Raw genomic sequence first — 25,861 nt, 5'->3', positions numbered from 1 at the left:
GCTACACCAAAGTCAGCCACGGGGCAATGGTTTTCCCCAAACAATTCTTTCTCTGGCACTGAGAGACCATTCACTTTTAAAGGCTCCTAGAGGCAACCCAGATTTAGCCCTGACATACCCAGGGAAAGGTGCAATTACTGAAAACATGTCCCAAAGCCCCAGCCTCCATTCTTCATGAAATCGTCTCTCTCCAATGCGCACACAAACCTGTTTCCTTCTGCACGTTCAAGTCTGTGGTCCACCTGGAATGCCAAAATTTGCATTTGCTCTCTTTGTCTTACCCTCCTTGACTCTCTAGTTTCTGTTCCGGCATTCTGGTTTGGGAAATATCTTTATTAGCAACAAGAGTTCAATGAAATATTGAAAGCCTAGCAGACTCAACAAAACGTAAAAGGGGCTCTCCAGCTGTCTGTGTGGAGCGTGGACAGAACGCTGTTTACACGTGCAAAGAGCATGTGAGCTTGGGGTGTAGGGGCTGCCCGGGACAGGCAGTGTTTAGAGGAAAACAATGTGTAGCAGGTCCTCGAATAACGTCATGTTCTCCAGTGTCGTTTATTCCAAGTCATTTCGTTCAATGCCATTCATTCAACCTTGTTTCACTATGATGTTGAGATGCCATGGGAACTTAACCCTTGTTTATAGCTATACGTCATTTCGCTTAGTCACAAAACCTATCAGTGACATCACATGAGGGTTTACTGTACTTTCCCTTGCACATATGCTGAATTTAATCTTGTTTTTTCCCCTTACAGGATGAAAACATAATGCGCTCCATGCAGCTCTTCGAAAATGTGATTTAACTTGTCAAATACATCCTCGATCAGACAAATGTGAACTGTTCTACCACACTTACAAGTTGGAGCTACCACTTTTAGCATAGATTGCTCAGCTTTACACTGAGGCATATTATGCAAACCAGCTTTGTTTATTATGAAGCAATTCCCAAAAGATTTGAGTTTCCCACTTTTAAATTTGCATCCTTTTCATAATGCCCCTGAGTTAGTTCACGGGATGGTTTCAGTCACGTCACACCCTGTGAATATTCACGAGTAATAGAATCTGGCATATAGTTTTATTGGTACTTTAGCCATGGGATTATTAAGACCTTCCCATTATCAGTGACTTTAAATTTATTTTATTGTTTTTTGCTACTCATTTGGATGTACTCAACCCCAGGATTTTAAGTGGTTTTCTAAAATACTGGCATGTGCATTTAATTTCCAGAAATTAATTTTCACGTTTGTAGGCTGCAGGTCTACTCATGCACTACAAGTAAACAGGATTACCCCAGTTTAAGAAAGCAAACCCATGGCCCCGGTGTCTATGGATTTGCCACCTTCTGTTCAAAACATCCATTTACCTGGCATTTTTCAAAAACAAATTAGTTTAACACCAAGTGTCAGCATATGCCTAATAGCTTATTTAATAAGCATTTCTTAATTTTTCATAAGTACACATTATAGCTAAGGTCTGGACGATGTATATAATTTTGGATTTGTTCAATCTTCCAGGTTGACTGTTTTCTACTGTCATTAAGTGGAAGTCCAAGGTGCGAAACAAAGTGAGGATGTTTATAGGCATATGCCAAGGGGCAGGATATCTGTCCTTCAGGACCCAGGAATGCTTAATAAGAAGTAAATTTTAGCCCTGGCTGGTGTGGCTCAGTGGATTGAGTGCTAGCCTGAGAACCAAAGGGTTGCCAGTTCGATTCCCAGTCAGGGCACATGCCTGGGTTGCGGGCCAGGTCCCCAGTAGGGGGCACATGAGAGGCAACCACACATTGATGTTTCTCTCCCTTTCTCCCTCTGTTCCCCTCTGTCTAAATATAAACTCTTCTAAAAAAAGAAGTAAATTTTAACAGCATTGAAAGCCGATTGCACCCCTTGCCCTGACTTCCTCATGGCATGTTTATAAATTCATGCCATCAGGGACAAAGAAACCTCCATTTCCCCGATGTGTGCTAGAAACAAGCAAAAATCACTTTGAAAACACCAGTGATTCCATTATAGTGAGAACTCCAATACCAAAACGTAGTTGACAATGAATACAAGTGCTAAGCAACTTATCTGGCCTGTGTCATGATTTAGCGTACCATAAAACTCCCATAATGCTGATTCTTTTTAACTCACTTAAGCCAAAATTGTCAAGTTGCCACATTACTAAAGATACACACACCTTCAGTTTTGCAGAAATATCACAGAGACCAAGAGGCGACAGGAGGAGGAAACTTGCGACTGTCTTTGCGACAACAAATCAGGTATCTATTCTGGTGTAGAGATAGGATGTGGAGAGCTGCCCTGCTAGCACCAGTGTAGAAGTTCAAAGTAGTACAATACATGTACACTGAAATCCGCCATCGCGTGTTTGTGTAAACTCGACGTGCACATTTTGTATTTCAAGAAGAAAAAATAAAAGCAAATAAAATGTTTATAACTCTACTGTATCTCACGGGTTTTTATTCAAACCCACTTCATCATTACTAGATTGAAAGTGGTTTTGCTTATGGCGTTTTCTGGATTGTAGATGTCTTTGCCTGGGGTGGTGCTGGCTGCAACGAGGGAGAGGGAAAGCCAGGCTGGGGCAGGCAGATGTCCTAGGTTGTGTGACCTGAGGATGGGACAAGTGAGACCTGAGGACCATGCATACCAGACGGGGAGCCAGGAAGCACAAAGGATCTGAAGGAGGATGAGCATTTCACGACTGTGACGCTTCAGAAGTTACTTTTATCTTTTCAGATTTCTGCCGTGAGACTATCTAAAGTGGGCCTGCAGAGCGCTCCCCCCAGGGGCTGCAAGGACAGAGCGGAGGAAGTGCTTTCTCGGGCACTTAGGAACAGGGCGTGCTGCCCTCATGGGAACGCGACCCTGAACACCCATCCCCCGGGCAGCGTCCGAGGGCGCGGATTTGGAAGGGGTCTGCTGGGACTACTCGGGCTCCCATGGGCTCCGTTCTTGCCCTTAAGACGGAAGGTCTTATTCTTGGTTTTTATTTCTCTTCTACTCCTTTCTCTTGTAAAATGATCCAGAGTCAGCTTCTACAACATCGACACTCAGAACAATGCCCATAAATTTCAAAACCTTTTTAAATTTAATTGTTCAACACAAGCCTAACAAAATCAATGAACACATAGAAGAGTTTTAAATTTTTAATTTCAGAATCTCTCCATGTACTGAATTCAGTCTACGAAATATAAAAATAACATTTTATGAAATACAATTAACACCTAAAGTTTAGGCAGCTTTAATGAGTTGTAATAAACAACATACTTATGAGAGAATTTACACATTAAAAAAATTTTAACTAGAATACTCTGGAAAAAATATTCCCAAGCATTCTACATTATGAAATACATATTTACAAACAATAAACAGTGAATTCACAAATGTCCACTATTTTAAATTTCTATCGCATTGATAAATATAAAATCCAGATATGGCAAAATGTCTAGAAATAGGTGTATAGCTACAAACTGATTACAAAAGGAATGTTATAAATAAAAGTCATTAGAAAATAAATACAAACACATCTGTAAACTCAGTAATAGCTGTTCACACAAACCATAGAAATAGGAAAAATAAACCTCACAAAACGGTCCTATATAGAACTTTTTAAAATGCCTTTCCTTTATTAACTACGCCTTTTCGTTGTTGAGTCACTTCCCATGATCCTGTGGAACTGCGTATGTTCACCTGAAACCAGTAAAGAATGGACGGTGGCTGTGAGTTACAAAACAACAGACTGAGGGGCAGGGGCAGAGGCCGCCCAGGTGTCTGCGGTCTGCGAGTGTAACACCTGCCACCGGGCAGCAGGAGGATTTTTGGGGGCCCTCTTCTTCAACAACATATGGAGCAGTATGTCGGAATTTTAGCTTTGATGATGATAAGGCATTCCTGTCAACAGAAAAAAGAAATTAGTCTTGTTATTACCATGCGGGGTTCCTCTAAGAGGTATTACATTTGCAAAGTCATGTTCAACAGGTCAAAGCAAACAAAAGGTCAAAGGTCAAAACAAACAAAATGGGGTAACAGCAGAATGATGAAGTGAGAAGTGAAACTTTTTTTGAGTTAAACATAGGTTATCTCTTACTTAAAAAAGATTAACTAGAGAAGTAGTTAGGAACCAGAATACCAATATTTGAATCCAGCCTCTGCCAGCCACTTCCCTGTCAAACCTGGAGGTAATTAGGTCTCTGTGCCTGTTTCTAGATCTTTCAAGGGGAATAACAACCCAACACCCTCTGAGGGTTGTAGTCAAGATTAAATGAGTTTACTCTGTCAAAAGTAATCAGTAAAGCAGCCGGCATGAAACACTTTCCCATGTGATCAATAAAGATCGAGTTGTATGTAAGCGTGAACCTGGACAGCTGTGTATCACTTAGGAAAAATAAAGAAATCAAGCTCAGAAGGAACCAATTTCAATTTGAGGCCAGTTAAGAACTGATTAGTTATAAGAGAATGGCACTGTGACCGTCACTGATAATGTTGTTTTCCCAGGAGTCTTCCCATCGGTGTGATACCTGCAGGCCCTAAGAAGTGAGACACTGTTGGGGGTGGGGGGAGCGGTGAACAATACACTATTATCAAATGGAACCCCCCTGTGCTCCAGGGCTCCTCCCTGTCCTACTGTAGGAGGGTGCAGCCAGGGGGCCCCCAAAAGAAGGATTTGTAATGGGATCCAGAACTCAGGGTGTCCAGGAAATATTAGAAAGATATATGGGATGTCCTCACCACCTCCCCACAGGTGTGAGTTGGGGGAAGGGACACATGGAGCAGGGCCATTGAGAGCTGTTTTGCATAGCAAGAGCTTTGCAGCTGACCTCTGGTATGGTCATTTAACATATCTATAGCCTTGAACTGGTTGCATAGATATGTTAAGTAGCTGTGGCCCTGCTCTGAGCTGGGGGGATGGAAGGAACTTCCCCCCAAGATGTAACTGGGAGGCAACTCCCCCTAGTTACAGTGCCTGCGTGGGAGCTTGGAGAAGATTGGCTCCACCACATGGGGCCACCCCTGCCCAGACTCAGGATGGCAGCCCAGTGAAGCTGGAAGGATATGGGAGTGCTGGCAAGTGTAGCTGATTGTGGGAGGAGCTGGAAATGGGGCTGCAGAGAAAGATTGGCGAGGGGATTTAAACCGAGACTCGGCAGCCATTGACGAGAGGATCATGCGGCTGTGGCAGTGAAGAGAATCGTGTGCTTTTGGCAGAGTGGGGATCCCCCGAAGCCATGAGAAGAACCACCAGGCAGCTTTTAGCTGGAGATCCCAGTGTCAAATGATGGTGCGGGGAACCGAGGGAGGCCTACCAGCTGAGAACAGATTACTAAGAAGAACGGGGGGCTGCCTGAGCCACGGACTTCTATTTCTTCCTGAGAAATGGTACCCCAGACTGGGCAAAGGGGGAAGGAAGGACTGTGTGTGTGTGGGGGGGGGGGTTAAGGGACTTAGGGATTTTGATGAAGACATTAAGTCTTTACTCTTAAGTCTGTATAACTTGAATAAACAATTCCTTTCCTTTTCACCAATCTCTAACATGGAGAGTTATAATTCTCTGGCAAAGGGAAGGGTAAACCTATACAGGGGGACCCCAGGAGAAAAGGGGGGGTCAATTTGATAACATTGTGGGGCCCCCTTCCCTGATGGCCAATCAGGGAAAATCATGGGAGACCACATGTGCAGTAGTAGCTTTAAAGTAAAACTACTTGGACATGCACAGTAAAAGCCCACCAAAATTAGCCAGGAAGGATGATCTGCCCTGTAAGAATAGAGTCCCTCCAGCTCATGAGGTCAGTCTCTGCTTGGAGTTGGCCTGCTCCCATGTTCTCTGGTATATACTGGGTGTCTGGTTCAATTCTTTGTCCCGATCACCAAGAACTTGGTTACCTGTGCCCACCTGTGACAGTTTCCCCCTTCCGTGGCTGCCGTGCCTGGGTTTAAACCCCAGCGCCAATCTTCTTCTGCAGCCCCATTTCCGACTCCTCCCTCAATCAATTACACCCATCAGCATTCCCGTGTTTTTCCATCTCTACTGGGCTGCCACAGTAAGTCCAGGCAGGCGTGGCCCCATGGCATGGAGCTAATCATCTCCAAGCCCTCACACAGGTGCTGTAACCAGGGGCAGGTGCCTCCCAGTTACATCATGGGTTGAAGTCACTCCCACCTCCCTGGCTCAAAGCAGGGCTACAGTTGTTTAACATATCTATGCAACCAGTTACAGGTTATAGATATGTTAAATGACCATGCCAGAGGTTATCTGCAAAACTGTTGCTATGCAAAAATAGCTCTCAATGGCCCTGCTCCATTTGTCCCATGCCCCCAGTTCAGACTTGTGGGGGTTAGGACATCCTATACATATATTTTCTTAATATTTCCTGAACACCCTGAGTTCTGGCCCCCATTACAAATCCCTGTTTGGGGGCCCCCTGGCTACACCCTGTATCAACACCACAACATTGATATTCTTTTTTAAAGACTTCTCTCTAAATATTTAAAGAAAGAGAAACAAATATAAATGTTTACATTTTAGAAGGGAAAAAAAGAGCATTCATTAATTTCATGAAGGATTACAAGTATCCAAAGCAAGCACAAAAATAATTAAGCCTAGGGAAAGTTTTTGATATGTAGTAATATGGTATGTAATAATAACTGATGTAAGGACATTACATAAAAAATATCATGTAAGAGAACAAGTAGAGAAAAAAGTCTGAAGGAATAAATACTACTTAATATCCATTATGACTTCAAAATCGTTTCTTATTCTGCACTGGCATGATTCAAAACAGAAGAGATTGAGTAGTGGAAGAGGCTCCCTTGGTAACTATCTCTGAGACCCTGGATCCATCAACTACACCCTTGGGAGCACCCCCCTCCAAATCTTAGTGTGCGGTTTCTGAACTTTACGCACGAACTACCCCTCCTTCCTAGGCACGCCCATGCAATCTAACACACTGGGCTGCCCCTGTCTGCTTGCCCCACTCCCCACACCAGTCCACAGGATGTGTGACAGCCACCTGGGAAGTTTGTCTGATTGAAAAGCCGTGCCACAGTAAGCATCTGTTCCCTTGCATTTCACGGGGAGGAAAGAACAAATTCATTCTGCATTCCAATTCTCAGAGCAGCAGGCACATTTGCAAGCAAGAATTCCCTTTCTGCTAAGGAGCAACACTGGACTGGGTGGGGGGGGCAGTTTGGTGTACCACCAGAAGGCATCCGAACACTAGTCCTCAGCCTAGGGCCCCCACACAACAAAGAAACCTGTTATCTAGTAGCTTCGGCAATCCCTTCCTGCTCATAAACTTTATTCGAGGCATTCATCATGCAGAATGTCATCAATTTAAAAAGTCCCCAAAATTGGTCAAATTGGGTAATTTAGGCAAAGTTTAAACTAAAACACCTGCTATTTTAAAATTGTATACAGTCATATGAATGTCTGTAACTAATTCCTTCAGAACATTCCTAGAATGAAACTAAGTTTTGCAATGTAACTCTGTCATTAAGATTCGATTAAACATGAGCTCCATAACAAGATGGGAATGAAAATATTTAGAGGCTGTATTCTCTGGACATTTCTTTCAGAAGATGAAAACCCAGCCCTGCCCCACGTGGCTCAGTTGGTAGGTTGTCAACCCACCAAGTGAAAGGTCACCGATTGGATTCCTGGTCAGGGCACACACCAGAGGCAACCAATTGTGTTTCTCTCCCACATTGATGTATCCCTCCCTCTCTCCCTTCCTTCCCCTCTCTCTAAAAATAAAATCTTTAAAAAAAGATGAAAAAGCCTCATTATTTGACATCACACAGATAATAATGAACCCCCTCCATTCTTGCACCTTCTTGCAGTTAGAACAGTCACCCGAGCCACCCCCGTGAGTGCGCACACGCACACACGGGCTGCCGGACAGATCACTGCAGACATCGGGAAGAAACCTCATTTCAGTCTACGATTATGAGAAAATTATAAAATTTTAGAAAAAATGGCACATGAAAGGAAAATACTGTTTTTCAATCAGCTGTCTACATTAATCTCCTGTTTTTGAACTTTTAAATGGTTAAAGCAAAACATCCAAAAATTCAAAATGAAGGGATAAAAACCCTGTACCGCTGTCCGCAGAGCTACCCAGTCAGCACGGTTAAGTGACTGCACAGCCTGGAGTCCCTCGGACCGGGGGCCGAAGGCCAGCGCTGAAACTCCTGTGACCTGGGCAAGACCAAACGCGGGGCTCCGAGAGGGAAACACTAGTGTCCACTCCACATGGTCACTTGTGGCTGACACGAGAGCATGTGTATTGCACAGTGAGTTCCGTAATGTGACTGAAAGTGGAACAAGGATTACGGCTTAAAGAAGAATGTACCACTTACACTTCCGCCGTGCTGCTCCAGCTCCTGTAGCGCACTGGTGATGGGCTCTTTGAATTTCTTGTCTCTTAGTCTCTTTGAAAGCTTTAAAAATAAGATTAGGGGAAATAAAATGATTTCAAAAAGCAGTAATATTCACCATAAGTATAAGTAAAACTTAACTAAAAAACAGGCTAACCAAAAATAAAGTCATTGAATCTTTACTGTCCATGAATACCACTTAATTGCTTTAGGCTCCAAGGCTGCTTTTAGGAAGTACCTCATTGAAGCATGTATGTAATAGATGCCACTCCATTTCTTGGGAACAAAAATCTATTAGTTTAATTATTTCAAGTAACACCAGTCCTACAAAATCTGCTACAGTGTAGTATCCAGACTAAGGGTTCTATGAAACTGCACACTTTTCCATTTTATAATTTGCAAGAGCATCTGGAGAACTGTGATGGAAAGCTAAGCCTCTAAAACAGGTGTTTTCAATGGCGACATACACTTACGTAAGAGGGTGGCTAAGCTCTGCCTGTAATTCATGGCTCCCCACCAACACGGGCATCAGACCATTACAGTGCTCATTAATCTGTGCGCATCAACTTTGCTTACTTCTCAGCGCAACTCTAAGTTCTGTTCCTCAGCTGCTTTCCAGTGAAAACATCTGGAGTAACTGTCCATCGGTTACATACTTTAGGAAGCATTAGGATGATTGTGGTTAAGATAATGAGGTTTGTTCTCATTATCATTATGAGGTTTGCTCTGGTTTTCTGTTTTTGTCTTTTGAGGCTTTGCATCACTCGACGCCGTTGCCTCACGGAGAGAGGACAGGGCCGGCGCGGAGGCACGGCCACTCCCCAGTCCTCCCGGCACTTACACTCGTGAGCAGGTGCTTCAGGTGGCCATTCAGAGAAGGGCCGACGACGACGCTCAGCTGCACCAGGGCATTTACTCCCCTCTCAAAGACCTCGTCGTCTGAGTGAGCCTGTGCAGTGTCGGTGGGTCACCGATAGGAAGGGAAAGAAAAGAGAAAGGAAGGACGTGTTAGGAGAGAGGACAAGCCAGGAGAAAAAAAATAAGACTGAATTGAATGTCCAAAATTAGAACATAACCAACCAAACCCAGAATTTAAAAAATAATCTTTAATGCAAGACATGTAGAAGCAACATACAAATTTTATAAAAAATGGGACTGGACCATTAACTAAGATATATTGTACCATGCAGAAAGATGGCTGTGAGGTTCATTACTTTCTCTAATTACTCAAAATGTCCCATTTTACTTTTAGTACATCCTTTAAAGGTGTTTTCAAGTAAATGATTATCTGGCTCTGAATAAGAGTGACTTAATTCTGCATATAAACAGAACAGGTAAAAAAGCTAATTAGCATGTAATTTGGAAGAAAAGGAAGACATAAAATATCCTCAATGGACCACAGAAAATTCAAAGAGTAAAGAACATACCAGGGCTGCCTTCAGCACGGGGACTAGTCGAGGAAGCAGAGGCACAGCTTTTTCGGGAGCATCTTGGACCAAAAGTAACTCTCTAAAGCCCTCTTTTGAAACAAAGGTGTACGGATGTTTGGTCTCTCTCAGACCCTGACAAAGACCCAAAACAAAACAAAACAAAATCCACATTTGCTTATGCTAATAAGAAAAATTGAATTCTCACTTATGTGAGGATCAAGTCTTATTGTTTTCTTAATCATGGTACAGAAGTTTAATATTACAGTTTTAAATAAACGGAAAAAATGTAGAATAAGACACATACATGAGACAGAAAGGATATCTATCCACAGGAAAAAAGGAAGGAGGGAAGGAAGGGAGGGAGGGTGGGAGGGAGGAAGGAAGGAAGGACAGAAGGGAGAAAGGAAAAATAATAAGAAAAGATTAAAGAAACAGAAAAAAAGGAGAAACAAAAAAAGGAACTTTACCCGGCTGGCATAGCTCAGTGGATTGAGCGCGGGCTGGGAACCAAAGTGTCCCAGGTTCAATTCCCAGCCAGGGTACATTCCTGGGTTGCAGGCCATAACCCCCAGCAACCGCACATTGATGACTCTCTCTCTCTCTCTCCCTCTCTCTCTCTCTCTCCCTCTCCCTCTCTCTCTCTCTCTCTCTCTCTCTCTCTCTCTCTCTCTCTCTCTCTCTCCCTCCCTTCCCTCTCTAAAAATAAATAAATAAAATCTTAAAAAAAAAAATTCCACAACATTCTAAAAACACTGCATTAAAAAAAAAAAAAAGGAACTTTAAAAAGGAAAGGAAGGGGGTAAAGAGAGAAAGGGAGGAAGGGAGAGAAAAGGTAAATAAAAAGAAATAAAGAGAAAAAAAGGAAGAGAAAAACATACTAGTATAATAAATACATTTTGTATACATTCCTAAACACTACCTGAAAGCATAATGCATTAGTCTGAAATGTATGTTTATAAACACCACTTTCTGAATGCATAATTATCGGACCCTTTACCTTTACCATGATCTCTCAATTTGTTTTCCTGACACAAATGTTAAATAATATAAAGGAACCTATTCAATTTTTTTAATTCTATAAAAGCACCTCTATGATTTTCTACTTAAAATGCACAAGAAAACAAGACCCTAGAAAATCCTACAAAAGAAATTAGGGCGTTAACAGCAGTCACCTAAGAAACACACCGTGGACACAGGACTAGCTGAACAGGACAGACCAAGCACTCATGACCTGAGTTGGTTTGAACGCTCACCGCCAATGCCCTCCTGACTTGACCAGTTCAACAAAGATGTTCCTCCGCGTTGAGTCTAACTACTTCTACATTTGAAGCATGCATATTTCAACCATTTACCTATAAATACCTGTGTAGACTAACCTCATGCTTATAAAGCTGATTAATTAGTTTCTAATAACTATACGCCAATTACCGGTATACGTAGTTCCTAAGACAGTGCAGTGCTTTAATGCCTATTGTTTGGCTCTTGATTCAAAAGTAAAGATTCCAATTTACTGATGAGTTACAAAATAACATTTAATGTAATTTTAAAAGATATTTTCCCATAAATACTTAGGAGAGATGGAGTAATTACTTACCTCAGCTAAAGTGATGAGAAGAGGATCAAACGGAAGATTTGCGGGAGGACATTCCCACTGCAACCTGTGCTTGACTGACCCATGGACCAACCTGCAGTATAAAAACCAGTGAATGTAACAAGAACGACGTAACCATATACTAAGCAGTGAATATCTGACACATATGTACTCTTTCTAGAACACAACCACATTAAAATTATTTTGTAACATGTAGAAAAACCGTGACTTCAAACCATATTACAGACGTGTTATAAAGCAATGCCTGTAATGCTGCAAATCCTTACCCTTTCGGCAAAATTGCTGGAAAACTAAACAACCCTGCATTTGCTAAATCTGCAGTTTTGGAGCTCAAGCATGTTGTTGTGAGTCTCAATGCAAATGTTACAGTTGATGCATTTCAGTCATCATTATAACAAAATAATCTACTCAAAATAGAAAATACAAAGTGTAATAATTAGAAACAAAAATTTACTTTAGAACAAACATCGTTTTTGGATACAGATCACTGAATGCTGACAGAAATGATGCTCAGTCCAGCCAGGCGTCATCCGTGTGGGAGAGAACGGACTCCAGGAAGGAGACACGGCCCACATGGGGTAACAAAGGGGCAGCCTCTTGAATTAAAGCTCCTGCTGCCGCTTCTTTCTTTTGAGCACCTTGCATTGAGGCACAGCGCACATGCAATCAGCTGCACTTATTTAAAGTGCACAGGGTGGTAAGTTTTGATGTGTGAACATACACATCGAACCATCACCACAATCCTTAACGGTGAACTTCTTCACCACCCTCAAAGGCTCTCATCTTGACTCCTTCGTGTGATCTGTGGAACTGCAAGAGGCCTCAGTAACACTGTTTTACATTTCTAGCAACAATCAATTGCTTTGGGTGGGTAAGGAAGTATAAGAATGTTAACAGGGTTTCAATTTAGAATATCATAGTCAGCCAAATCTGAAAACACCATTAAAAACTACATTTCTTAAATATTAGAAAAATAAAGCAAACCAGAAAAGGATGTGATTATTCTTTCCACAATGAAAATAAAATTCTCTATCAATTATATAAGGCTAAAACTAAACATATTCATAAGAAATAAATGATTCTAAAGCCCTGGCTGGCATAGCTCAGTGGATTGAGCGCGGGCTGCGAACCAAAGTATTGCAGGTTCGATCCCCAGTCAGGGTACATGCCTCGGTTGCAGGCCATGGGCCCCAGCAGGCCCCCCGCAACCCCTCCCTCCCTCCCTCCCTCCCTCCCTCCCTCCCTCCCTCCCTCCCTCCCTCCCTCCCTCTCTCTCTCTCTCTCTCTCTCTCTCTCTCTCCCCCTCCCTCCCCTCCATAAAAATAAATAAATAAAATCTTAAAAAAAAGAAATAAATGATTCTAGAGAGTGAAATCTCATAATAATATCTCTCTATTAGTAACCTATATTGCTTTCTTTAAAACAATTCTGAATTCTCTCTAGAAAGGTGGAAAGAATTATATCAAAAGTAAGAAAAAATCAATTAAGGAATATTATTACAACAAATGTAATTTTGAAATTTTGTATACTTAAAATATAATTTTTAAAAATAATAAAAACAATGTTATTAAATTGTCAACTTTCAGTTTACAAACAAAATAGAATAATTTATTTGTAACCTGCACAAGCCAATGAATGCTTAGGCTGTTTTAAAAGCTGGTTCAATCAATTTCTTAAATTACTCGGTGGTTTACTGAAGATCTATGATAATTCTATTTTGGAATTAAAATTATTTTCTCCAACAATGTCCTAGGATCTATACCAATCTAACAGCCCAAAAGTGTAAGTCACCTTTATTTCAACCTCCCTCGTAAATAAAACTTTCAATACATTCACACTGAATATTGTATTGATTTTACTCAATTATTTTGAATAACATGGTGAGTTACAACTTGCATTGACTTTACCTGCAAGGGATACCTCCTTTAGAGTAAACAGCTGCAAATGCAGAAGGGGCCCGTGTTTGTTCGCCAAACTGTAATGAAATATGACAAGAATACAATAAGTACTACGCTCACCTCCACTTTGTCCGTATCTAATCAGTTTTAGTCCTGCTCAGGTCAGAGGCAAAAGAACACCCTGACTTTCCAGCCACGTTCAGCTTCCCAGTGCACCACTGTGCCTGCAGCAACGCAGCTGGGAAGCGTCAGTCCTCTCCGGACCGAATACACAACCACTGGCACACTGCGTGTTTCCTTCCACCCTAACCTGTCTCGAAAGGCTTGAAGGTGCCCGAAACCATTTGTATAACACATAAATATAATACAGATAAATATACACTATCATAAATGTAGTAAGATACCACTCCTCAACCCCTCCTCAGTGTGACTGACCTTTGAAGGTGAGAGCTGAACGGCGGTGTTAAGCGCAGGGAAGCACACTGGTTTCCGGGCCTCAGCACACTCCCTGCCTGTCCCCCAGCTAAGTGTGGGTGCTCTGGACCGTCAGGGAGCCTGTCCCTTCCCAAACCGGCCTTCTGCTTCCACAGAAATCAAAGCTTAGGCTGGGCAGGGGTCATAGGGCTGGAGACTGAGCAAGACTCTCAGAAACAAATGCCCCCATGTGCCTGCCTAGATATAAAACTTCACGACTTTCAGTTTTGCTATACATTATTATCTTAAGAATAGATTAAATCTGGACCTACTCTCAAAGGCAATTTAAGGGGTGATCAATCACAGCAGTTTAAAAATCGCAGCATACAGAGTTTCAATATAATTGATCAGAAACTAAAGATATAAAAAGTAAATATTTCGCAACATGGTACTCTGAATATAATTAAATAAAATAGTCATTGAAAATATAAAATAGAAACTTACTATGCATAACTAGCTAAAAATTTTTTAATTGCATACAATAATTAAAAATACACTTAAAAGTTTAAGTTTAGAATTAGCCCTGTTCCCTCTGGAAAAACACATTTTGAGTAAAAATACATATGAAGTTTCACTAAAATACAATATCACAATGAAAGATTCATTTGTGAAGCTCAACCCATATTCTGCATAGTAACTCACAGCAATAGTAATATTTTATTTGAGTTATAATCCCTGCTAAAAATATGTTTTAAAATTTGTTTCTAAATAAGAATCATATAAGATAAGTAACTGAAAAAGTGTTGCTTATATTGGGAAAAAATTAAGACAAATCAATTAAATATGGAAAAAGGAAGTAACAGCAAGAAAGTATCGGGGTCTTCAGGATTGTAATTTCGTTGACACTCTGTAAATTACAGAAAGAGAACATAGGAACATAGCAAATAGGAACATAGGAAAGAACATAGATACTCAAACTGTAATTTCTTTTTTTTTGAGACATCATCCTTTCAAAGAGATTTTTTAAAGATTTTATTTATTTATTTTTAGAGGGGAAAGGAGGAAGAAAGAGAGGGAGAGAAACATCAATGTGTGGTTGGCTCTCAGGAGCCTCCTACTGGGGACCTGGATTGCAACCCAGGCTAGTGACCTGACTAGGGAATTGAACCAGTGACCCTCTAGTTTGCAAACCAGCACTCAATCCACTGAGCCACACCAGACAGGGCTCATTTCACTTTTCTAAGTAGATAATGTCCTGTTTCTTGGAATGTTCATTGTATCCTTGCCTAAGTACCTGCCGTATTTCACCTGCCATCAAAATCAGAGAACCAGCTGAAACCACTATCATCTCAGCCCATGGAGGCTGGGCCAAACGCACCTGGTGCTGCTGCTCAGGTGTGTTCACTTTTGGGTAAGTCACTGATTTACACACAATTATGTACTTTTATGTGCTTAAATCTCATTGTTGTTAAATCTGATTAAATTGCTGGGATAAGGCAAAAGGAAGCTGGCACTACAGTTAGGATTTCTGGTGGAGCAAGTTTATACATCACGGAAAAACGATTACAGACCTTTATGCAACTATCAAGGCATGCAATTCATCCTATGACAACTAAATATAAGTTTATTCACTGATATCAGAATGTCAAAAAATCACAGCAAATAAAAAATAAGGTCGATATGCAATTTGTTTTCTATCCTACCATACATCCCCAGGAATGAGACAGGATTTACCAACGCTGGTTGATACCCACTTCACACCTGTCACCTGCACTCACTTCCACACCCTCTCCCCCCTTCACCATCGTGCCACACGCCCTCCCTGCCTCACCACCTCAGCACTAGCACAGGAGACCTTAAACAGGATTCGAACGGTTCAACGGGGTGCTATGCGCATGTTCTTAGAAAACTCTACTGAATCAGAATCTCCCTTGTACCTACCGGGTTAATTGTCTTAGGGTTCAGTTTATCACTTGGTCGAGGGTGGGCTTTTCTTGCAGACTCCGGTGAACTGGCTGCTGATGAGGATTTGCTTCGTTGAACTGCGGTCCTGTGTTTTATTTGTGGACTTGCTGGTGTCCTTTGGTTGTAATTACCTGGAAAAGAAACCCAGAAAAATCAACCCAAAAAAGGTGAGAACAGTAAAACTCACCCCCCATTCTTGTGGAAGCCAGGATTCAGGTGTCACTAGTCAAGTTCGCCGCTTCCCTGAAGCAGCAGCGTGTCGTACCTACCTGGCGCTCTGCTTCTCAGCTGCACGTCTCCGCGGCACTCTGACTTCTGCATTGCTTCCCCTGTGGTCCTGCAGGCAAATGAAACTTGATTTCAAAAAACTTTGAGGAAATTCACTGACACTAGAAAGACCAAAACAGAATACAGTATAAAATACAGTAAAAGACACACACAAAAAACAGTATGGTGGTATGATATGGAGCAAAATACTTGAAAAGACTAATGAGAAAATCTAAGATTATATCAGTTCCAGTATGATCAATGACAGCAAATTTAAAACTGGCCATAAGAAAATAAAATGTATAAAACCACATTTTTTCCCCTTCAAATTATCAAAATATACAGTCAGATACTCAGTTGCAATGCTCTGGTCACATGCAGAAAACACGAACTAGATTTCTGAAGAGTGGCTGGCACATCCCCTACGGTGTCCACGTTCTCTGGCCTCTATTTTTCCAAAGTCCCAACTGTCATGGCCTGCATACCAAGCCCTACTTTTGCAGTGATGTAATAAACTGTCCTACTCAATGTCCCACGAGCTCCTTGAATCGAACATAACCCAAAGGTTATCATACACACTGAAGTTGTAAATCCCTTGTTAACTCAAGGAACCACCAGTTTTCTGGCCCATCAAGTTGAAAAACTTACAGATCATTGCTGTTTCCTTTTCCTTTGCTTCCTTCACTCAACCCTGTGACGTGTTCAACATGGTATGGCGAGGCAGAAAGAGCTCTGGGCTCATATCTGGGTGTGCATCTCCTCTCTGCCAATTATGAGGTTCAGGAATTCAGGCAGACTATGTAACCCCCCTAAGCTTCGCTTCCCTGATCTACTGACAGGTAAATCAAGCCTATCAAAGCCATGGTTGAGTCACATTATCAACCTGCTCACCAGCCAATGGAGGAGGTTCACCTCTCCCTCTTCCTTATTTCCCTTTTCTGGTAATGAAAGGAGTCTAGTTCATAACCCATGATTTCCTGCCCAATCAGTGGTTTCTAAACTTCTATCTCTACCAATGAGTGCTCCACCACACACAACCAGACCCACATACCCAGCTGCCTGCTGGGATCCCCAGGCCAAGCTCCAATCCTAAATTCCCGTGGCCTCTCCCATCTTCTGTTTCTCAAATGTTCTCTTCCATGGCCCTCTAATTTCTGCACTGCTTCTTTCGTGCTTCTACTTGATTACTTCCTCTCTCCCTTACAACACACTCCCGTCATTCCTTCATGAGAGCACTCTCCACTTCACGCCTGTAGTGCAGCCACAACTGCAACTGCACTGTAAGATCTTCCCGGATGGCAACACAGGGAAAGTCCTTCCATGCTTCCAAAGGACAGTCTTTCAGATATTTGAGGATGACTCTCAGGTCTTTAGTTTCCTCTTCTTCAGGATAAACACTGATACTTTCTGAAGTGATCCCTTGCATGAGCTGATTTTAACGGATTAGAAACTTTCACGAGGAAGACCAAGCTCCACATAGTAACAGTGAGCCTGATAATATTTCAACCATGATGTGAGCAGAGTGCCTTGTAGAGATAAACGTTAGAATGCTGCTATGCACAGAACTTTAAATTCCAATTTTTTTTAAATTTAATATACTGACTTAATTTTCTCATCCTGTGATCAGCAGAGGACTTACTTCCCAACATCGCACTTCGCATTCATTCCCAAGGCCTTTTCTAGAAACATGGTCATTCACATTTCATTAACTTCATCAGATAATACTCTAAGACAAGCTAAGGCAAGCTTTAAACACACTGACCTAATACAGCACTTCAGTGATTGTTTAAGAAGTCCTTACAATTATTCCTGGGCTGTTTTGAGAAGCTCCCGCTGAGGAGCAATACATTAAGATTCTATTTAAAAAAAATATGTGCCTCATTTCCAACTCTACAATTGGGGTAACTACAGTAACTATTCTAAATGTTGATGAAGACTAATAAAGTAATATATGTAAAACATTTATGTATATGTTTGGCACATAGTAAGTACTATATTGAGTTTTAAGCACTTCCTTTATAATGATACAAAGTGGTTTGTTGTATCACCAATAATAGCGGGGTTAAGGTGATTAAATAGTTTCCTTCTTTCTGAAAAATCTGGTTTAATAGCTTGGATTATGCCAATTTGAAGATCCAGTTTAAGATCAGTCTGTCTTGATCGTAAACTGTCATAACTGACATGGTTGAAAACGGTATTATCACAAAGAGGCCTACCCACAATCCTAACAAGTGCCTCGTTTGCCACATCAAACCGGGACACACATTTTCCAACACTGTCTAGCAATTCTGCAAACGTTTTTGTTGGAACAATTAAATCTGTACACTCTGTTATGTCACCAAGGTGCTCCTTTGAAGGTCCTAATGGTAAGATACTGCATTATGAACGACTTCAAAAAATTAACTGGAAGTCTTCACTTCACTTTTAAACATGTTAAAAAGTGAGTTTCCAAAGGTTTCAGTTCAGTATACACGGCAGTTCTTATGTGTAATGTACTTAATTTTCAGATACCAACAAACACCCACACAAACACACAATGATGAAAACACTTCTATGGACACTTTTGAAACACCTTAAATTAGTTTCTTTCTGAAATAATTAATTTTTTTCCATGTATTGGTAAAAGTATCTTCTTTTGTCTCAAAGACAAATTAAGTGCACTCAATTTAAAAAACATATCTATCTGGTAGATTACTGACAACAAACCTGCAGCATGAGTTGTTTGTAAAGGAAAACATGCTTAATTTATCTTATGGTCATCCACCCTTTTGAGTGCATTTTCATCAAATAACATGGAAGAGGGTGGTGTGAAAGGGTAATATTGGAAGTGAAAAATAAAGAACTGCTTTATGTTAATAAATATTCTAAGGCCACCATTCTTTTACAAAGCAATATGAAGACTCTAGACTCTAGAATCCACAAATCCACTTAACCCAAACACGTAAACTATGTCACAGTATCAGAGAGCTCCACTGTGGGATCCTCCCTTTCCCCTCAGGTTTCCTTAGCTGTAGGCATCTGTGTCCAAGCTAGGAACGCAGAGCGTTCTTTCACTGTTTTGAACAACTCGTAAATCCTCTTTTTCACTATATGCACTCCCCCCACACCCCGCACCCTGCTCTGAGACACTGCATGAAACTGCTTGATAAATTCTCAAGGGCAGATGCCACATTATTTACTCTTCCCTAATCCTATTTAGACAGTTCCAAAAGCGTAATAGGCAACGCACTCCAGTTCTTTCTAATTCCAAAGCACAGAGACATAGCCCAGTAACCACCTACTCAGTCCCCTTTTACTATAAAGTAAATCCAACGGGCCAGTAACAAGGGTCTTAAATTTGCTTTTCATTTTCCTAGCCTCTATTCCTCCACCACCATACGTTTCTTAGTATCTAAGGCCATTTTAGGGCCAGGGTGTTGTCAAAGTTGGAAAAGAAAGAAGGCATGTAGGGGGAAAATGGAGAAAAACTGATTTTTTTTTTAAGGAGGGTGGAAGAAAAGGCGGCCGGTTTCAATTAAGGCGAACGGAGGCTACTCTGGGTCAAAGTACGACTCGGGAAAAGAAAGGGCGAGCTCTAGGCTCACAGCATCTCCAGGGTCCTTAGCAACGGAGTCCGCTGGCCCTAGCAACAGGCCATAACGGAAGCCGGCTAGGCCCAGAGAGTCCGGAAAGCGCAGCGGACGCCCCACACCCGCAGCCCACGGCTCTGGGCACCGGTCCTACCGCGCCAGCCGCCCCTACGACCCTCCCGCTAGCCGCCACCCTAGACGGGGCTTTTCACCGGCGCCCGCTGGGCCACTGCCGCGGTTCCCGCCACCTGTCGCCTGAGTTTGGGGAAAAGGAGGCTGCGCGCGATCCCCGGATCTGGCGGCGCCGTGCATGACGTCAGACGCACGTTATGACCACTAAGCCAATAGCAGGGAAGTCGCAGATAGGCTGGCGGCTGAGGGTTGCCCCGGCAACAGGCGCCAGAGGTGAAAAGGGCAGTTCCTGAGCCAGCTTCGCTGTCTGGTGACCAAAAGGCACGTGGTGGGGGTTGTTTTAGGAATGAGAGGTCCAGGGAGGAGAGCGCTCCTCATTCCATGCGTTGCCGCCTCTCTCCAGTGGCACACTTAACATGCTCAGTGTTCACCAGGTATCTTGCTCTGGCCCAGGTCATCTGGGAGTTGGGGACCATGAACTCCAGCCTCGGAGTCTTCAGGGGAGAAAGCCAGTCATCGCCCTGCCCAGCTGTAGAATTGTGTTTCCTGTGATATCTTACTAATCATATGCTACTGCGTCAACTACATAATACATACCTATTTTAACAGTGAAAAGTGCGTGCTTTTGTACTCCAGGTATTTAATAAAACAGATGTTGCAGGAAAATGTGTGTCCTCTTGTGAGTCCACCAAGAGCAATTTGGGATGTCATAGTAAAAAGCCTACACCCTTACAGACCTGTCTACTGCATTCCTTTCTAAAGTCCTCTTTTGTTGCCAACCTTAACTGTTTGCTTAGACAGGAGCTAACTCTACAGCTGTCATTGTCTCAACACCCCAGACAGTGTAATCTCACCCTGCCTTTGTAACTCCATTCTTGCTCCCTGAATTTGCTGCCCCAGAAGCACCTTTCCTAGGCTGCTGCTAGCAAATTGTAGTAAAGACTCAGGAAATGCTCTCTGAATAAATGAACGAATGGATTCTATAATTTCTCTAATGTCCCGTGAACTTTGCAGACATATCTATCTGAACATTTACTCTTAATTATGATGTATTTACCTATCTTCTCCACTAAACTGAAATTGTCTCCATCAGTTTCCTATCCCCAATATCTGCACAATGCATGCCTAACAGTGCTTTTTAAAAAGCAAAAGAAAAAAGATCCTATTTTTAGCAACTTTCACCTTATTATCCTCTTCTCCAGCTTTTTCAAGATTTATTATATCTCCTTGCCTTCTTACTCACTCCTAGCATTGCCAGAGTCCGACTGAGCAGCACCTAGCTTATCTTCATTTAAAAAATAAAGAAACAGGTTCATTGGCATTTTGACTTTGTGTGGATATCATGCAGTGATGCAGGGGGTACTTTCTTGGACATACTAATTTGAGAAGCCTGTGAGACATCCAGCTGAAGCTGGCCTGAATGAAGTTCACAGTTCCTTTCTTAATGGTCAACTTCAGGATTAAAGGTGTAGAATCTAAGGTGTTAATGCACTTTCTCTGTAGTTCCCTTAGACATTAATAAAGAGCCCCTCTTGGTAACTAGAACTTTGCTAAATTGTTCTATTCTTAATGTATCAATACACATATAAAGTTATAAACTAGATAATACATCAGATAAAAACTCAGATTTTTTCTTACTGTGTTGATACCTATTTCACTTGTGAAAATTTCTTAATTATATCCATTTAGTCACCAAGCATTTTAAAGTAAATATCAGAGGTATTAATGGCTTGGCCTTAATTACATTAAAGGAAATCTGTTTCTTTTTTGTACAAATTATAGACTGACTGATCATTCCCAATTATCAGGAAATGAGATGTAAGACAACTCATTTTTTTCTGTGTAATTTCCAGGACACCCTGTCAGGAAATGCTAGACATGTAATCATTGAGTGTCCCGATGGAAAAATTAAATTCTAATTTTAATTATTTTCCACATGGAAAAAATTAAGCCATGATGATGATGGTTACGTCGGTGAAAGTAAATGAGACCAACATGAAGGAGCATGAGGGCAGTATTGTCCAAGAGAAGTAAAATGTGAGTCACACTGGAAAATTTTCCCTTTCTAGTAGGCACATTGTTTAAAAGTAAAAAGAAACAGGCGACATTCAGTTTAATAATATATTTGTATTTAACGAAATAGGTCCAAAGTACTATCAATGTGCAATAATTATGGAAATATTAGTGTGATGTTTTACTTTCTTGTTAGTATGCTGAGTCCTTGAAATGTCGTGTGTGTATTATATTTACAGCACATCTCCGTCCAGACCAGCCCCATTTCACCTCCTCAACAGCCACACGTGGCTAGTGGTGACCACTGGAGTGTAGGAAAAGAGAGCTATGTCCTCAGATAGTTGTACAAACATAGAACCAAGTGAAACAAATGCATTGTGTTAAGTGGCTGCCGAGTACACACTGCATGTAGCACATATCATTAGGTGTTGGAAAATAAAGCAAAATGTAAAGGGAAGCTAATTACATGAATTGGCTATGAATCTCTGACTATGGAATTGGCACAAGTAGTGGCTTTATTTATGATTCATAGTTGAATTTGGCTTCCTTTACAAATTCCCCTTTAGTTTGTGAAGAAACTAAGGCTTTCTTCTTCTTGGATATGAGTTGGGGAGGGAGTGGTGAAGCTGGGAGGGGTGAGGTGTCTGGTCCTCTGTTGTCCTCTGCCTCTGCTGCCAGCTACTGAGATGCCCTTTGACCTTTCTGGCCCTCCACTGGGTGTTCACGAGCCATGTAAATTGTCCATGCATACCTCTCATTCCAGATTCTCATTCTCAGTGAGTTTTAACTTTCTCTTAAGCTCTTGGGAAGTATTCTGTTCTTCCCATGTGCAGTGAGAGAAACCCACCTGTTGAGTTGCACACTGTAGAGATAATGGGAACCTGCAAGACTGTCTTCAAGTCTTTTGCCTAGATACCCCACGTGGCCATTTCTTTTGACCCTGAGACCTGCTTGACTCAGGGGTATCCAGACCCACATTACTTCTGGGACATCGCCTTGGGATCAGGATGACGGTTGGGGAGGGCAGGGCACGCTGTCTCTTTGCACTCGGATCTGGACCTGGACTCTGAAAGATGGCATGTTCTTCAAACTCTTCCAAGCAATGACTAATTCTTGCACTTGGCTTTTGAAACTTCAAAGCCAAGAATTGTTCTTGTGGTCAGCATTTCTTTATGATACCACCCCCCAAGCCAGACTCTGTGTCAATAAACATAAAATAGTCTAGCTGCAGTCTCCGTGGAAGAAGTGCCACGGGGTAGCAGGAAATGTTACTTTTACAGAAACGGTTTTATTATGTTAGTTTATAACTTGTTTCAGAGTCTTTTACAGGGTTTTTTTAAGCCAAAGGTGACAGTTGGAATAATAAACCATTTAAAGAGTGTTTTATTCCACTTAGTTCAAGTACAGCCTATTAAGTCGAGGGTTAGAGATAGGCAGGAAAGGAATGGGTTTTTCGTATGTCTTTTAGAAAGTAGGGCACTGACCAAAATTAAAACAATTAAACAGGTCATTAAGCCCTAGGTACTGAATCCTTGCTCTGCTGATCTTGGGTTAATGAGTCCTCCTTCCCAAAGTCATGGACAACAGGGCTAACAGAAACAGGAAGCCTTGACTTTGCCTCTCTGCCCATTCTAACAGGTGTCCATGGTGACAATGTCAGCTTATAATGAAAAATCTGTTCACGTGATTCCATTCTCTATAAATAACATGAATAGTTAAGAGTACTAGGTATAGTCTTTAGCTGAGGGTTTTTTGTTGTTGTTGTTTATTTGTTTTTGTTTCTTTTTTAAGATTTTATTTATTTATTTTTAGAGAGGGAAGGGAAGGAGAAAGAGAGAGAGAGAGAAACATCAATGTGCAGTTGCTGGGAGCTATAGCCTGCAACCCAGGCATGTGCTCTGACTGGGAATCAAACCTGTGATGCTTTGGTTCACAGCCCGCCCTTAATCCACTGAGCTACACCAGCCAGGGTGTTTATTTGTTTTTTAAAGCTGTATTTCCAGATGGCTTAGTTCCTGATCTACGACTTGTAGATGGACCTTTACGCCATTCTACTCACAGTGCAGTTCTTGGAGCTTCATCATCACCGCACCACTGTCATCCCTGGAGGGTGTGCTAAAAACACAGAATTGACCTGGCTGGTGTAGCTCAGTGAAATGAGAATGGGCTGCGAACCAAAGTGTCGCAGGTTTGATTCCCAGTCATGCCTGGGTTGCAGGCCATGACCCCCAGCAACCACACATTGATGTTTCTCTCTCTCTCTCTTTCTCCCTCCCTTCCCTCTCTAAAAATAAATAAATAAAATCTTAAAAAACACACAAACACAGGATTGCAGTCTCTGCTCAAGGTCTCCTGAATGTGATTCTGCATTTTGCCAAGACCCCCTCACACAAGGAAATGTGCCTTACGGTTTAGGAAGCACTAATTTAGGCATGTGTGAGGGTGAAGCAGAAACTACCCCTTGATGATATAAAGAATAAGCATTTCTTGTGAAATTATTATAAAAATCACAGTGTCAGAATAAAGGAGAATGTAATTGTGTCTTGAGGTGTAGCCAACAATAATTGTACAGGGATTTAGTCAAAGATTCCACTGAGAGTCAGGACATATATTATGACCATGAGGGCTGTTCTGGGTTGAAGTCCTCCTCCCACAGAGTTATACATTGGAGTCCTGACCTGCATTACCTTAAAATGTGACCTTAAAAATTTGGAAATAGGGTCATTGAAGATGTTAAGTAGTTAAGGGAGATGACTGCTAGCCTTATAAAAAGGGAAATTTTGGCCACAGGAACACATACAGGGAAAACACCACGTGAAGGTGAAGGCAGAAGCCAAAGACCACCAAACCACTGGCAGCTCAGGCAAGGGCGCGGGGGGATTCCCCCTTGCAGCTCTCCGCAGGAGCCAACGCTGCTGATGCTAGGACCTGAGCCTTCCAGCTTTCAGAACCAGGAGACAATGTAACCATGCAAACTGGGGCTCGGCCACTTGGTGCCTTTGATTCATATGACCCAACAATTAGTGTTGAAGGAAACAGGTTTTTATTCGCAGGGTTCCAACCTTGGGGGGGGGGGGTGTTGCTGAGAGCACTCCTGCTCAGAGCCCTTCTCTCCCATGAGCCCCAGAACTTCCCTTACTCTCCAAAAGGCGACAAGCTAAAACCATGCCCAGAAGTTCCCCGTCTCAGCTGGGGAACTTCCATCAGCCGGACATGCAAACAGATCTCCATCCTCTATGGAATGTACACTTGTGAGATCGGAGTCACTGTCCTCTCGCAGCAACTTCCTTCTTCGGGATCTGGAGCGTGGTATTCTCAGTCTGCATTTTGCGGTTCAGAAACACATGTGCCATGTTACACTGCCCCAGAGGGAAGAGGGTGACTTCCCCCTTGTCTTTCAGGAAAACAGGAGTCTGGGGCTCCACATTCCGGGTCACAGTTCAGCTCCAAGCATCTCTCAGGAGCCTGGATGTCCAGGCAGGTCCCTTCAGCTCCATCAGCTCTGTTGCCGTCCTCTGCAGGCAGACCTCCAGGCAGGCAGACCTCGTGGCAGGCTGACCCTCAGACCTCTGGCTCCAATTTTAATTGCTCGGCTCAGAAATTCCTGTGTGACCTAATATTTGGCTCTCCTTATGGTGCGTTAGTGTCCGCCATTTTTGTCAGCTCCCCAGTGTCTTTGATCCTCTTTTGGCTGCCATCTTTAGTCAGGGCAAGAGGTCCCAGTGGCACACTGCGCAGGCGTCAGGAAGGGCATCTGCTCTCCTGGAGCTTACGCAAGCCCCTGTGTGACCTTCCCTTCTGGCTGTGTCACCAATCACTGCACTTTCTCACAATCACCTACACAATTCACCTGGGTAGCAGCCTTCTTCCCTTCCTGAAGGGAATCTGCCTTTGTTATGTAATGTCGCTTAAAGCTGTACTTTCACCCTATGGGCATTCCCTGCTCTTCCCCCCTTCTGCCTCCCTGCAGGATTTGGGGGGAATGGGGACAGTGGGGCTCTCCCCCTTCGGGGACCCATGTTCTGCACTCTGTTACAACAATGAATTTCTATTGCTTAAGCCTCCCAGGTTGTTATGGCAGCCCCACAAGCTAATCCAAGAGACCTGAAAAATTTTCAGAGCCTGCTGATTCATCCTGCAACATGTGCTGTGATTGTCTTCTGGTGAAAAGCTATATTAAACCTAGAAA

At 42.3% G+C, this 25,861-nt stretch overlaps 2 protein-coding genes across 8 annotated transcripts in view; one reads left to right on the top strand and one right to left on the bottom strand.

The window, feature by feature from the left end:
- The window catches only part of KCNIP4 (potassium voltage-gated channel interacting protein 4), a 927,129-nt gene extending 924,691 nt beyond the window's left edge, over positions 1-2,438 (top strand). For 5 of the 6 annotated variants that reach the window (XM_028506525.2, XM_028506530.2, XM_028506528.2 and 2 more), the window contains one exon: positions 753-2,438. In XM_028506525.2, coding sequence (XP_028362326.1) covers positions 753-800 — 48 coding nt within the window. In that variant the 3' untranslated portion in view covers positions 801-2,438. The remainder of the gene's footprint in view (positions 1-752) is intronic. The other variant, XM_036019314.1, reaches the window with a different exon arrangement.
- A 479-nt stretch (positions 2,439-2,917) lies between these two features.
- Positions 2,918-19,849, bottom strand: PACRGL (parkin coregulated like). Of its 2 annotated transcripts, none has more exons than XR_004901640.1 (9): positions 15,961-18,346; positions 15,668-15,822; positions 13,322-13,389; positions 11,397-11,487; positions 9,800-9,934; positions 9,214-9,321; positions 8,355-8,435; positions 3,728-3,890; positions 2,918-3,034 (listed from the first exon to the last, which is right to left on the bottom strand). XR_004901640.1 is itself a non-coding variant. In XM_028507636.2 (9 exons), exons 2-9 carry the CDS (start codon positions 16,010-16,012, stop codon positions 3,834-3,836), a joined length of 747 nt encoding a protein of 248 aa, XP_028363437.1. In that variant the 5' UTR covers positions 16,013-16,028; positions 19,740-19,849; the 3' UTR covers positions 3,225-3,833. The 2 variants fall into 2 exon arrangements, 1 of the variants encoding a protein (XP_028363437.1); XM_028507636.2 differs by lacking the exon at positions 2,918-3,034 and adding an exon at positions 19,740-19,849 and having other exon boundaries at positions 3,225-3,890; positions 15,961-16,028.
- Between the last annotated feature and the right edge of the window lie 6,012 nt (positions 19,850-25,861).

This window comes from Phyllostomus discolor, chromosome 1 (genome assembly GCF_004126475.2).
Source record: "Phyllostomus discolor isolate MPI-MPIP mPhyDis1 chromosome 1, mPhyDis1.pri.v3, whole genome shotgun sequence".
Lineage (NCBI taxonomy): Eukaryota > Metazoa > Chordata > Mammalia > Chiroptera > Phyllostomidae > Phyllostomus > Phyllostomus discolor.
The sequence above is the reverse complement of the archived record's forward strand: the minus strand, read 5'-3'. Positions and strand labels throughout refer to the sequence as shown.

Coding starts and splice junctions, on each gene's coding strand:
- PACRGL (XM_028507636.2), bottom strand. CDS start 16,012: ATGCAGAAGTCAGAGTGCCGCGGAGACGTGCAGCTGAGAAGCAGAGCG. Junction 13,390..15,667: donor ACCCTAAGACAATTAACCCG/GTAGGTACAAGG, acceptor ATTTCATTACAG/TTTGGCGAACAAACACGGGC. Junction 9,935..11,396: donor TTCTCATCACTTTAGCTGAG/GTAAGTAATTAC, acceptor GGTCTTTGTCAG/GGTCTGAGAGAGACCAAACA.